The sequence below is a fragment of the Leishmania major genome, chromosome 30, assembly GCF_000002725.2.
Source record: "Leishmania major strain Friedlin complete genome, chromosome 30".
Classification (NCBI taxonomy): Eukaryota; Euglenozoa; class Kinetoplastea; order Trypanosomatida; family Trypanosomatidae; genus Leishmania; species Leishmania major.
The window spans coordinates 702,184-714,865 of record NC_007271.2 but is presented as its reverse complement, the minus strand read 5'-3'; the positions used below and the strand labels follow the sequence as shown (position 1 = coordinate 714,865).

General features: G+C 60.4%; 4 protein-coding genes across 4 annotated transcripts; all 4 read right to left on the bottom strand.

Moving 5' to 3' along the window:
- Window positions 1-2,356: 2,356 nt before the first annotated feature.
- LMJF_30_1920 (hypothetical protein) lies at window positions 2,357-4,174 on the bottom strand (the record flags this gene model as incomplete). Its single annotated transcript, XM_001684742.1, has 1 exon — window positions 2,357-4,174. One exon carries the CDS (start codon window positions 4,172-4,174, stop codon window positions 2,357-2,359), a length of 1,818 nt encoding a protein of 605 aa, XP_001684794.1.
- A 1,817-nt stretch (window positions 4,175-5,991) lies between these two features.
- LMJF_30_1900 (conserved hypothetical protein) lies at window positions 5,992-9,066 on the bottom strand (the record flags this gene model as incomplete). Its single annotated transcript, XM_001684741.1, has 1 exon — window positions 5,992-9,066. The coding sequence occupies one exon, from the start codon at window positions 9,064-9,066 to the stop codon at window positions 5,992-5,994; it is 3,075 nt and encodes a 1,024-aa protein (XP_001684793.1).
- Window positions 9,067-10,534: 1,468 nt separating this feature from the next.
- Window positions 10,535-11,077, bottom strand: LMJF_30_1890 (conserved hypothetical protein; the record flags this gene model as incomplete). The annotated part of the gene is made up of 1 exon (XM_001684740.1): window positions 10,535-11,077. The coding sequence occupies one exon, from the start codon at window positions 11,075-11,077 to the stop codon at window positions 10,535-10,537; it is 543 nt and encodes a 180-aa protein (XP_001684792.1).
- A 752-nt stretch (window positions 11,078-11,829) lies between these two features.
- On the bottom strand, window positions 11,830-12,186 carry LMJF_30_1880 (conserved hypothetical protein; the record flags this gene model as incomplete). The annotated part of the gene is made up of 1 exon (XM_001684739.1): window positions 11,830-12,186. The coding sequence occupies one exon, from the start codon at window positions 12,184-12,186 to the stop codon at window positions 11,830-11,832; it is 357 nt and encodes a 118-aa protein (XP_001684791.1).
- Window positions 12,187-12,682: the final 496 nt, after the last annotated feature.

Below are 12,682 nucleotides of genomic sequence, written 5' to 3'. Positions count from 1 at the left end.
TGTCGGTGGTGCACTGCTGCCTGCTGCGTCGCACACTCATCACCGACTAGCTGTTCCCAAACAGGCATTAAGCCCGGTACGATGCATTAAGCCGTCGAACACGCTGCTTCACTGTCGGACGAAGCTAAAGCGGGGACGCGCACTTTATTTCAGGAATGTTGAAGGCACAGACATGTTGCTTCACGATCGCAATGCGTGGTGTAAAATGGGTAAATCGAAAGCAACATGCGCAAGAGGCAAAAGAATACGAGCGTCCCTGACGCACACATGCGAGATGAGATTCCAAGTACCCATGCCAAAGAGCTGGTGCGTGTGTGGGACACCGGAGCTCACTATCAAGACCATAATGAGCGACCAAAGCGCTCGAACCGTGAACAACACGTCACCACCACCACCACCACCGCCCCATTTTTTCTTCTGTTCGCAGATGACGTGCACCTCTTTGGTTGCTCCGAGATGGTGCATCCATACAAACCAGAAATCATGCGCCGGAGTACCTCGCGCGTGTCTCACGAATGGGATAGTTGACTCGACAAAGGCGGAGCAAGTGCCATTATGCCGATGAGCCTGCGCGCACCCGCGACTGCCTGCTGCTATTGTTGAGTGTCTTTGCTTGTCAAGGCACACAGGCACGCACACAGGCCTCCCCTTCAAGGCCGTTTGCGCGGGTTCGAGTGCACACGCTTCTCAGGGCACAGCCGAGCCAGCGCTCAGGTGTAGTGTTCGTGTAAGCTGGAAAAGAGGGGGAAGGCCCTGAAGAGTGTCTGCAACGGCGGAGACATCGACTTGCTGCTCAAGAAACGCATTGCGATAGAGATCGTCTGCCAGCACCCGCGTGGGAGGGAGGTTTCTGTCATGCCAAGAGGACAACCGCCATCAGCGGCCCCTTCCGCGACAAGAACGGCAAAGGCAGTGCTAATAATAAAGAGGCCACACACGTGACCGCCACGGGTGTGCGTGCGTGCGTAGTCTACGTGGCACCAAAGTGAAGCAGAAAGCAGTGGTGGTGGTGATTCGGAAGGAAGCTTTCAAAGGACAAGAGATAGCGCAGTGTCGACAGCGATCCACCACAAATACAGAGAGGGCGTGAGGGACTTCTTCCATGTGGTGTCCTCCACGTAGGTGACTGTGCATCGTCGCCTGCACTAGGCACCAGCGTTGTCATGCCTTCATGCGTGGATGCGTCGCACTCGACTTTGGCGGCGGTTATTGATGTGATCTCGCACAGGAAAAGGATGGAGATGCCACGGAGGGAAGCAGTAGGCGCACGAAAAAGCAACGGCAATGAAACGGATTAAGAAAGACTGTCAAGAAGACACAGAGCCATAGCGATGCGTGTCCTCTCCATCTGCTAGCAGTGTCTTGAGGGGGGCTACGCGGGTTGTCTAGATGCCCGCATCTGCATGCGTGTTTGCGCGTAAAGGAATGAGGGAGAGGTGGGAGCGCGGGTGATGAAGAGAGGCAGGAAAGGATGGACCAGATAGAGGGCTCTTACCACTGTCCTCTTGTCTGTGTGTGTGTGTGTGTGTGTGTGTGTGCGTGTGCTCTTGCGGTTTGCGAGGACGATACCCCGTCATCCGCCCAGCACAGCTTGTGAGGCCATCAGTGCGATGAAAGTGCCAGCCGGCATGCCGGAGAGGAGGAGGAGGTAGTGCTGACGAGAAGGCACACAGCAGCTCTTTTCGTTCTGCTCTTCTTCGGTTCTGTCTTCATCTCGCTTGCGTGCTTTTCATGCTTTTCCCGTCAGTCGGGTTGCCTTTCGCGATGAGTGGGGAGAAACGAGTTCTGCAGAGGAAACTGTCGTCGAGGCAAGGAAGGCACGTTGGGAAGGGGGAGGGGGCGGCGGTTGCAATATAGTGAGGTTGCACGCGACTAGGCAAATCCAAGACAGGACATGATAGAAGGAAGCCGCAGCATCGCATAATTTCTCCAGCACGAGGGAGAGGCCGTCAGTGGCCCTGCTGTGAGTGCCGAATTGGAAAGCTCAAGTCAAAAGCAGCCCGCGTCGTCTCTAGCAGACGAGTAATGTTCACGTTGCTGCCTCCCTCGCAGCGCTGCAGAGCCGCACACGTTCGACGCGCCATTCGTGCGTACTTGCAAAGGTGCCCCAACAGCTGATTCGGAGAACGCAGAGGTGGTGCCGCAGTCGAGAGAAGATGAAGCAACACGCGCCGGCGCGTCAGCATACACGGACAAGCAGACGTGCAGAAATCGCCGAGCATGTGCAGCGGATGTACTCGTCTCTCAACACCCACTGGGAGGACGGCTACGTGATGGCAATGGGGGGAGCGCCAACTCTAATCATCACAAAGACAAACGCAAATACAAAGAAGAGCGGACCTTTTCTCTTCGCATCCTACATGCGAGGTCGCGGAGGCGGGCAGCCCAACCCGCGCGTCCCACCAAAGAGCTCATCACTGTCCACCTTACCGCCGGGGTGCCACTCAGGAGGCGGGGCAGCAGCCGCAGCACGGGTCCACTCTCGCATCGCGGTGGCCGCCGCCTCATCCGGTAACTGCAGTGCGTCGGCAGCGCAAGCGGAGCTCATGCTGCACTGATGCGCGTAGGCCGACGGAAGCAGGTCTGACAAGCCTGTGTTCGAAAACTGCGACGGCGAGGCGCCAGATCGAGCGGAAGAGACGTCACGCAATGTGTGCAACCAACTAACATTCGCCACGGAAGCCCCTCTCTCGCCGAGCAGACCCGGCGGCATGTTCTTCATGGGTGGAAGACGGACGTGGTGCGTGCGAGCCAGGCACACAACGCAGTAGTACATGCCGCATACAATACGACCTGTCTTCTTCGAAATATACACTTCATTATGACGACGCCGCGTTTGTCCGCAGCGAGTGCATGCAAAGGTGTCCTGCGCTGTCGCTAAAGTGTGCCCCGTCTTCACCTTGGCGAACGCCACGCCTTTGACCACCAGTCCGTCGACTATCCGGCTGCGGCGGCTCACATTTTGCTCCGTCTGCTCGTCATACCCGCCCTGTCTCTTGAGGTGCGCGTCGACATGCTTTTCAGTCGATGACGGCAGCTCCTCCTCTCGATGGAAGCAGAACACAAGCACCTGTAGCGCCCACAGGCCCTTCAGGATCACCCAGCGGTGGTTGTCGATGCACCCGGCGACGCTGCTGTCGGCGAATTCCGCACCGTTACCGCCGGCATCTCCGTTGACGTAAAGGCTCAAATGCATGAGGCCCGTCGTCTCATCGACGCGCACGTCGAGGTATGGCTGCGTAGCCGCCACAGCCTCACTGATGCCCCGCAACTGGCTTACCGAGTGGTACACGTTTGCCTCTTCCTCATCCTCCGCCCCCTCTCCATCCGGGTCCCAGACAGTGCTGCCGGCCATGTCCCCCGCTCCGCAAGCGGCCATTCCAGCTCCGTTGACAGCACCTTCATGGCTGCGAGAACGCACCGCGCTCGTCGGCGCAGAGGGGCCGCTTTCTTGCCGCAGAAGACGCAGCAGGACGTTTACCCGCTTCTCCAGTGCTCTGTGCTCCTCTTGCGCGGCGTCGATACTCGCCGCACTCGGGACCACGTAGCGGCCATCGAAGATGCGTGACATCGACGATGCAGGAGAGGTTGTTCTGCACTCGATATTGCCACAGTAGCGGACGGCGTGGCGTCGCTGACAGTCAAGGAGGGGCGACACACGCCACACACTCGTCAGGTAGCGTCTGCCCTGCTCGAAAAAGTGCCACAGCTGCCACCGACACCGCCGCGTGTACTCCTGCTGGCGGCGGTAGGCGCTCAGACCGCCAGGGGTGGCCGAAGGTAAGGAGCGTCGCCTCGCAGGACCCCGCTGCCCATGAGTCGTGGCTTCTTGGCGCGGATCAGCATGCGATGGCCGATGAGCAGCCTTGTGCTCTTGCACCGTGTTGGCAGAGTGAGTGGTGTCGCCGACCCTGGCGCGCGCGAGCAATGACAACCGGTAGCGGCCCTTGGCACACGTTTGCCGCCACAGCCGCTCGTGCCTAAGGGGCTCCGTCGAGTACGCCAGCAGCGCGTGCCACGCAGAGCTGGAGGGGTGCAGCACCAGGCCCGCACCCTCGGCCCACTGGCGCACGCGCTTGCCGAGCATCGTCACTCCGATGCGCGACTCACCGCCGAGACGCTCGAAAACGCCTGCACTGCCGCTTCTGTGCAACGTCGCCGTTGCACTCACCATGGAAGCAGCCGCGGTGCCAACACTAGGAGCGGTGCGCAAAGATGGGGAGCTTGTGATTTGCGGTTGCGAGGTGGCCCTGGCCTTCCGTGGCGAGGACTCAAGGGCATCGCGAACAGGCTCTGGAGGCGGCATCGGTGCTGCATCTGCGTCCGCCTGCCCCCTCGCCGAAGGCGGTGACTTGGGAATGCGGCAGTAGTACGGATTCGTGCGTGGTAAAGACGTGATGACCGGGGATGTGGGAGATGGCGCTGGCTCACTGAGCTCCGTCTGTGCGAAAGTCGTGAGCGCGTTGGCGCACAAAGAGGCTCTGCTGCTGGTCGAGATGGGGGAGCTGTAGCATTTGGAGTCGAGCGGTGCACGCGGCCCAGGGTCCTCGTAGGCCACACCGTCATACTGCTGCCGCGCCGGGGTAAAAGTGCGCTCCGTGCCGGGGCCCCTGCTCGAAAGAATAATGCGCTTGCGAGGAGCTTGGCGCTGACTGAGCGTCCCAGCAAGCAAGCGTCGTCGCCCTGCTGGCTGGCGTGGCACGAGCGCGGGCCCGCTGCTAGGAATCGGATGGCATTTTGGGCGTGAACGCAGTGGCGGAGCCGTGAGCGGCGGCTGTGGACGCTGTGACGTAGGAGCAGGGTCCGCAGCAGCAGTGCTGCGCGCCGGCCTGTACCCGAACACCTGCTCATGAGCGATGTTTACAGCGTCTCGTTGCGGTGCAAGCATGGTGGCCTCACGCACTCGCGCAGCGCAGCCGCCAAGAGCGCGATAGAGTCAGAGGGGAGTACGTAGAAATAGGGTGTTCAGAAGATGCCGAATCGGAGGGTTCAGCAGAATCACAACGGCGCACGGGGAGATTGGGCGAGCGAGCGGAGGGTAAAGGCTGCCAGCGCCTCTGCTTTCGCGTGCTCTGTGTGATACGCAGGTAGCCTACGGGAAGGAGGCGAGAACAGAAAACGAACATGAGGCACATCATCAGAAAACAAGGTAGCATGGCACACGTGCATAGGCCTGAGCATCCGGAGTCGCACCCGTCTCACGCGCTCATGAGGGCGTAGGCGTGTATGTGCCACACTGCTTCTGCCCCCTTCAACGGCTTCCTGTCATCGTCAAAACCGTCCTGTGGACTTCGCCTGTCTCTCCACGTGGCCGCTGCCCTCAGTGGAGGCGTTGAGGACGTGGGTGCCTTGCCGCTAATACGCGAGTTTCTCGCTTGTGTATTGTCTTCGTCTTCTTCGCGTGTCTTTCGTTCTAGTCCACCACACTCGATAGGGAGGGGAGGGAGGGGGGGGGAGGAGGCACGGACACGTCGACTGTCCTCTGGAGGGGAGCGCCCAGGCAGAATTACCACATGACCACCGCGAAAAAAAAAGGCCGGGGCAGTCTCCTGGCGCGGCTGGCACACACGAAAGCAAAAGGGAGGATGCACGACACGACGAAAATCTGAAGGCGAACAAAACACAACAGGAAGCGATAAAGAGCGCAAGTTTCGCTCGACCGCCGAGAGAGAAAGAGAGGAAGGCACACACACATACACACACACGCACATGAACAAGGCACACACAAATACACATACATACGGACCTGTGTCGCCGTCATCTATCTAGACGTCTATCAGGCACACGTCCTCAAAAGACACGCCGATGCACGAAAGCAATGGCAACACGAGCGAGCGAGAAAGGCAGCTGAACGAGAGAGATGAAGACATTGACAAACAAAGGCAGTAGAGACAGACGCACAAGCAGCCCTCCGCTGCCATGTGCGCGTTCGACCTCTCGGTCCTTTACTTCTGACGCTCTCAGCTGGTTGGCCCTCATCCTCCTCCGCGTTCAATCCGTCCCCGTCAAACGGAAGAAGACGCGGCTTGATGGACTGTCGCCACCGGAGGTGCGCGCATCCGCACTCAGTGTCGCAGGCCAGGCATCGAGGATGCTGGTAATCAGCTCCACAACGGAGGTTGTGGTGCAGCGAGCGCGCAGCTGCTCGAGCTCCGTCTTGGTCTGCGGATCGCTGGCTTCGCCGTTGGCACGACGACGCATAATACGCGTTACCTCCTCCAGCTCTTCTGGCAGTGCCAGGCCAGGCAGGCGCAGCGACACTTCACCTGCGGCGCCGCCATGAATACTGTCGTGGTACTTGCGCAGGTGCACAAAGTGCGGAGCACTCGCGTCGAAGGAGACAAAGTTGCCCTGCAGCGTTCGCTCCAGCGCTCTGTCGATCGACGCCGTCACGAGGGCGCCGACCTCCGGATCCACGGCAAGGCCGTTGTGCTGCAACGCCAGCCCCCATAGAGGCGATATCATGGCTGGAACGCCGAGCTTCTGCTGGAACACCACGCGGCCATACAGATCTATGAGGCTGAAGTTGACCTGGTGGAAGCGGGTGGCCGGCATCTTGGCCACAAAGTCGGAGCGGCCCGTGTTACCGCCGACGCCGTCCACGTCGCACACGATGCGGAGATGCGGATGGCACAGGATGCGCGCCTGGACGTCCTGGCCCACTGCTTGCAGCGACACATCCATGTATGGGATCGCGGCTCCCGCGCTGCTGGGGGGCGGCTGCTGTTCTGGCATGAAAGCAGGTGACCCGGCAGCTGCTGCGCCTAGCCGGTGCAACGGCTCCTCAGCAAATGCCTCTGGCAGCGCCTCTGCAGCCGTCGGTGCAGCGGTGTAGCTGACCTGAGTGGGTGGTGGCACTTCCACGGCAGCAGGAGTCGGCTTTGCTTCGTGACGAACACCGAGCACCGTGACCGTCTTCTCCACCTTGACAGCCCCTGTTATCGGGTCGCGCGCGGTGATGCAAATGAAGAAGGGTTTGTGCTCACCCTCGAGAGTACCCTGCGCAGGTATCCGGCCGCGCTGCGGCACCACCTGCGGCGCCTGGTTGTCTACGGCGCCAAACAGCTGGTACTGCGGTTGAGTTGTGTAGATGTTGTCCACGTAGCCCGGCCCACACGTGAAGAAGATCTCCTCCGGTGCCGCGTGGGTGATCGCGGCGGCCTGAGTGCTAGCCGCCTGCATCGCAGCGGCCGCACCGCTCGCAGTAGCGCTGCGTAAGCAGCTTGTCAGGAGCGAAAGCATGCGACGCCCCTGCGCGGAGAACGGGGCTGTCGACATGCTGTCGAGTTCCCTGGCGACCAGCGGCGCGCTCAGGTTGTGGCGCAACAGGCAGTCCACAAGACGGCTCACCACGTCGGAATCCGCCCTTTCGTCTGCGGAGGGACCCGCTTGCATGGGCGGTCCCGCCGCTGCGTGCGGCGGGTATGCCGAGACCGTTGGACTGGTAAAGGCCACGGCGCTCGGCACCCCTATCTGCACTCGGCATGCAGACACGGCGCTATGCCTCACCGTACTCGTCGCCGTCAGCAGAGCCGACTTTCCCGACGCCAACGCCACAGACCCAAAGGCCGGAATCTGGCGCGCAGGATCGTTGCCGACGGCGGCAGTGACCGAGCAGCCGGGGCACTGCACCGCCTCCAAGCCGTTGCTGGAGACGGTGAAAGAGATGGCGGGCGGTTGGCGGGTGAGCTGATCGCGCACGAAATTCACAATCGTCACGCCAGGAATCGACGAGGGATAAATTCTCTGCAGGAGGTGGCGCTGCTCCTCCGGATTCGAGTTTTGCAGCGCATCCGACAGCTCCTTCACCCAGGCCTCCGGCAGCGCCGGTGCCTGCGGCTGCTGCGGCAGCTGCTTCGACACGGCTGCAGAGACGGGGGCGGGCTCAGACGTCGGTGCCACGTCCAGCGTCGCCTTCGAGACAGAGCCGTCTGCGTTTGGCTGCTCCACAACAGCTCGTTGGGGCACAACACGCGGCAAGACAGCCGTGGCTGAAGGATCCGCCTGCGGCACGCCACCGACTGTAATCTTGCTGCCGGGATTCGCGCTCAGAGCAAGTCCACCCTTGCCGTCGTCTTTCACCGCCAGAGAGACTGCCGCGGGCTCCAGCGACGGCACATGCGATCGCTGCCGCAGCAACACCCGCCCCTGCGCGTCGCTTACCACGATCTGAACCGTCTGCGCTCGGCGGTGGCTCAGCGGCAGTGCGGCGACACCGACGCCAAACACGGAGCTGCCGTTTTCGCCGGTCAGCTGAAGGCTGAAGCCCGGCGCCGTCGCGACAAAGCTGGGCATCGCGGCGGGAACGGGCTCCGTGAGGGTCACCGCTCCCGCGTTAGGAATGAGGGGGGGATGAATGCGCGTCTCCAATTCAGGCACGTTCTCTGCCGTCCACGGAGCCCCTGTGGTCGCCTCGAGCGTCTTCTCAGCAAGTCCGCCACTGGGCGCCGGCGGCAGCGGCGGGGTAGCGGTGAATGAAAAGGAAGGAGGAGGAGGAGGAGGAGGAGGCGGCGGCGGCGGCGGCGGCGGCGCGTCGTCGAGCGGGAGATTCGCGACCAGAGCGCACTCCTTCGTGTGGATGGGAATGCGGAACCACCCCGCCGTGGGTCGCAGCCGACGGCCATCGGCAACAATGTACACCGCATCTGGGCTGCAGCCCTCCGGCGCGCGCATACGTAGCACCGTTATGCCCTCGCTGCCATTGAAGGTGAGCTTGCAGTAGTGCTTCATCGGGTTGCCGCTGGCCTTCACAGCGGCAATGAGGTTGTAGTTGTGTCCATCGCTGGGCACCATGAAGGCAGAGGCCTGCTGCAGCGACACCGGTCGCGCGATGCCGCCGTCAACGCCCAACTCGCACTCTAACTCAACCCCCTTTGGCGTTTTCACCTCCTCGATTACTAAGTTGGATCCACTGATGCGCATCGCAATCGATGTCGGGATCCTCTTGACGACGCCACTGTGACCGTGATTGATGCAGTTGGCGAGACGGTGCTCCCCGCGAAACGGGTAGGCGGCATCGTTCATGTTGCACCCAATGGGTACCAGCTTGTTGCCTGCGTGCGGCATTGAAAAGTAGCGAAAGCGGCACGAGAAAGAACGCGAAAGAAAAAAAAAACGTAAAACACAAACGAATGGGCGCAGCCGTTCACGCGCGAAGGTAGCACGTCCGTGCACAGAAAACGGAGCTGACCGGCTCAATGTGTGAAGGGTGTATGCTCACAGTTTTGTATGAGAGGGCAGGTGAGGGGGGGGGGACGGCGTACGCGTGTGAGTGTCCGTGTGCGTCTATGGATGCATGTATGCTCTATCGTGTATGGCAGCTGCGCTCGATCGAAGTAGCGGCGCAGCCACGGCGAAAAGGGATTAGTAAACAGAAGGTGCAGTTTCGAGGAAGGAAGCAGATGCAGGCCAGCCGTCCCGAAGTCTGCCAGCGGTAAGCAGAGAGAGAGAGAGGTGTCTGGTAGCGTGTGGAGGGGTGCCTTCCGGCCGCCGTTATCAAGACGGTGCTTCGCTATCTCTCTGTCTTCTTCCCCGGCACTCGCACGACCGAGGCCGTCACCCAAGACGCATACGCTCAGCGAAGAGGAGAGGAGAGACGAAAGATGGGAGCAGTGACATGGGCGCTTGACGGCATGCGAATACTGTGGTGTCACTGCACGCGAACCGACTAATGAATGAGCATGGCAGTACAACTCTCTCCTGAAAAGTGTGTCTCTTGGTGGCGAGAAAAAGATGCAAAGGCTACCCGACCGGTTCTCGCTGCTGCTGCAGTGACCGCGAAGTCGGGTCAGCCCTTGTGCAATCACTGGGTCGTACACTCGCATGGTGGACATCCGCGCATTTATGCCGGCGTCGGTGCAGCACCCCTTCTTCGTTCTGAGCGCTCACAGAGGCCCTAATGGCAAAGCCAGAGCGGTGCCATCGTGCAGGCTCTGTAGATGAATGACACACACGCACACATGGGAAAGACTTTGCAGTGGCCCCATCCACGCCTACCTCCTCCGTGGAGCGTAGCAGTGGCACCGATGTCGATTGGTGGTTCTTTTCGTTAGCGCTCGTTCACGGAAGCGTTTATCTTCTTTAAGCGTCGCGTTACACGTCAAGTTTTGGTCGCGGCTCGAACACGTTGCGCCATCCTGCGTGTCCATCGCCTCTACCGAGGTGCACACACACACACACACACTCACCCAAAAAGGAGTCAAAAAACAAAAAAAAAGATGCACAACAGCAGTTCGAGCACACATACAGTCTGTGCGCAGCGCGCGCATGCACCTCTCATGGGCGGTGGAGTCATGAAGAAGAAAACAAAAAGGCTCGCACGCCCGCAGCCCCGCACGCCCTTCCTTCCCCTCCCCCATGAGACATGGGGGAGCGCCACCCGACTGGGCCCCTTGTGGGCTTTCGCTCTTGTGGGCACCGAACAGAGGCACGCGCAGCAGCAGACTATAAAAACGAGAGGATCGTCCGAGGTACTGAAAGCACCTTCTGCTAAGGTGGCGCGTGGGGCACCGACCATCCGCTCTAGCGTCTCACCTCAGAGGCCGCGCTCGACCTTTAGCACCTCCACCCGCTCGCGAATCTCTTCCACCGTAGCCGCCATCTGCTCCAAAGTGTCGTTCTCGCGAACCAGCACAATGTCATCCTCGTAGGCGTCGCGCGCCTCCTCCTCGCAGATACACTGAATCTCAGCCTCCATGTTCTCCGCTCGCTTCGCCTCGCTGTACTGCCGCTTGGTCAGGCGCTCAAACAGAACCTCCGTGGATGTGTGGAGCACAACCACCATGTGGAACCAGCGCTCGGGAAACAGCTCGCTGGAGTGATAATCGACGACGTGGTTGCCCCGACTCACCATGATGGGCTCCATAAAATCGAGAAGGCGATCCTCGTCCTTCTCCTCGATAATGTGCGTGTCCAGCTCCGTGTCGTACTCAGTGTAGAAGTGGTTCTCTTTCACAAGCTTACCCACCTCCAGGTGCTGAAAGCCGTCCAGCTCCGCGGCGATCATCTCCGCCATCGAAGTCTTCCCCGTTCCGGGGGTGCCGGTGATGAGGATGTTGATGCCTTTTGGTTGCTCCATGGCTGCTGTGCGGACAGTGGTGGCGTGTTGTCACGTGAAAGATTACAAACACAGGATATGTGAGAAGCTCAGCGTTGCAATGAGCAGCTTGCGCGTGTCTGCCTGCGGGGGTATTCGTCTGGAGACCCCGCTTCTAGCGGGCCATGCGAATGGTCGCGGAGGGCCACAAGTGCAGCGAGGTGGAGGATGCGGAGGGGATTCGAGAATCGGGCAGGAGAATGGGAGACCATGAGAATCCGGAAGAGGTCGGTAAGACCAGACACAGCATGTCGCACATGGCGCGCTCCAGCTCCGAAACCGAGCAGCAGTACACGAGGAGGGAAGGCTCTCGTACGAGCGGAAGTGTCAGGTATCACCGCCTTCAAAGAGGGAGAAAAGAGGGAGCAAGAGGCGACCTTCATGGATAAGGCTTACTGCTGTGACATGAGAAGACAAGCGACTGAAAGCAACTGCAGCTGCTGCAAAGATAAGAAGCAAGAAAAACATGCACACGTCCACCTCATCTTGTGGCACACGTGCAGCCCAGAAGCAGCCCACGAGAGGGTGCATGCGCCAGCCAGCGGTGCGCAGGAACGTCCGCTCCACAAAGGGGGGAAAAAAACACAAGGCGCTGGCCTTTGCTCTTGTTCGGCGCAACTCTCTTCAAAAGCTTTCCCACTTCGCCACCGGATCAAGGCTGCGAATAGCTTTGCCGCGCGCTTCCTCACCGACGCAGCCCTCCGGATGCCCACGTACAGGCACGCCAAAGCGCCCTAAAACAAATCTCCGCGCGACGGCGGGCGCAACGGGCCCCACGCCGCCGCCACCGACACCTGCTCGCGGCGACGCTGATCGGCTTGATAGCACGCAAACTCTTGCTCAATGCTGCCCTCATGCGCACTTTCATTGTCTAGCGAGGCACCGCGGTGCCGCTCCCACATGCTGAGCGACACGTACTTCAGCTTGTTCAGCTTCTTCCGGCCAAGCCGGTGGCCCAGCATAGCGGCGTGCTCGCGAAAGCGCCGTCGCTCGACGGCTTGGTGGCACACCGTGCACCACATTTGGTCAGGCGGCAGCAGCTCCGCGGCGAGCTGCGATGGCCGCAGCTGTCGGCCAATGTACTTTTTCATTCCCCCCCCCGCTGCTCTCCACCGCTAGCTGGTCTACATGCACGGTCTCTCTCTACACATATGTGTGTCGATCGCCCTGTGCTTGTACAGAGACGGCGCAGCTCGTTGGTGCAAGAATGCCACCAGAGCGTACAAGGGAAGCAAGACAGGTGATGGAAGAGCCAAGCCGTAGCTGGAAGGAAGACGCATACAGTCACGGAGAGAGAGAGAGAGAGACGGAGACAGTAGGTGGAGAGAGAAGTTCACGACGCCTCGACAAATACAACGACTCACCCCACCGTTCTCCCGCGGTGGAAGAGCAGGCCTACAAAGCGCGCCCGCGTGCCTCATCGCAGCGGCACCATAGATGGGCCCCGCGGGTCACTTGCACGCTTACGATGGGGAAGGGGGGGGGTATTCTGAGGTGCTCACGCTCCTTGCTTCAGCCGGACACACAGGACCAGGCGCACCGCATCAGGGAATCACACGATGACCATTCGTCGATGACTTCGACCTG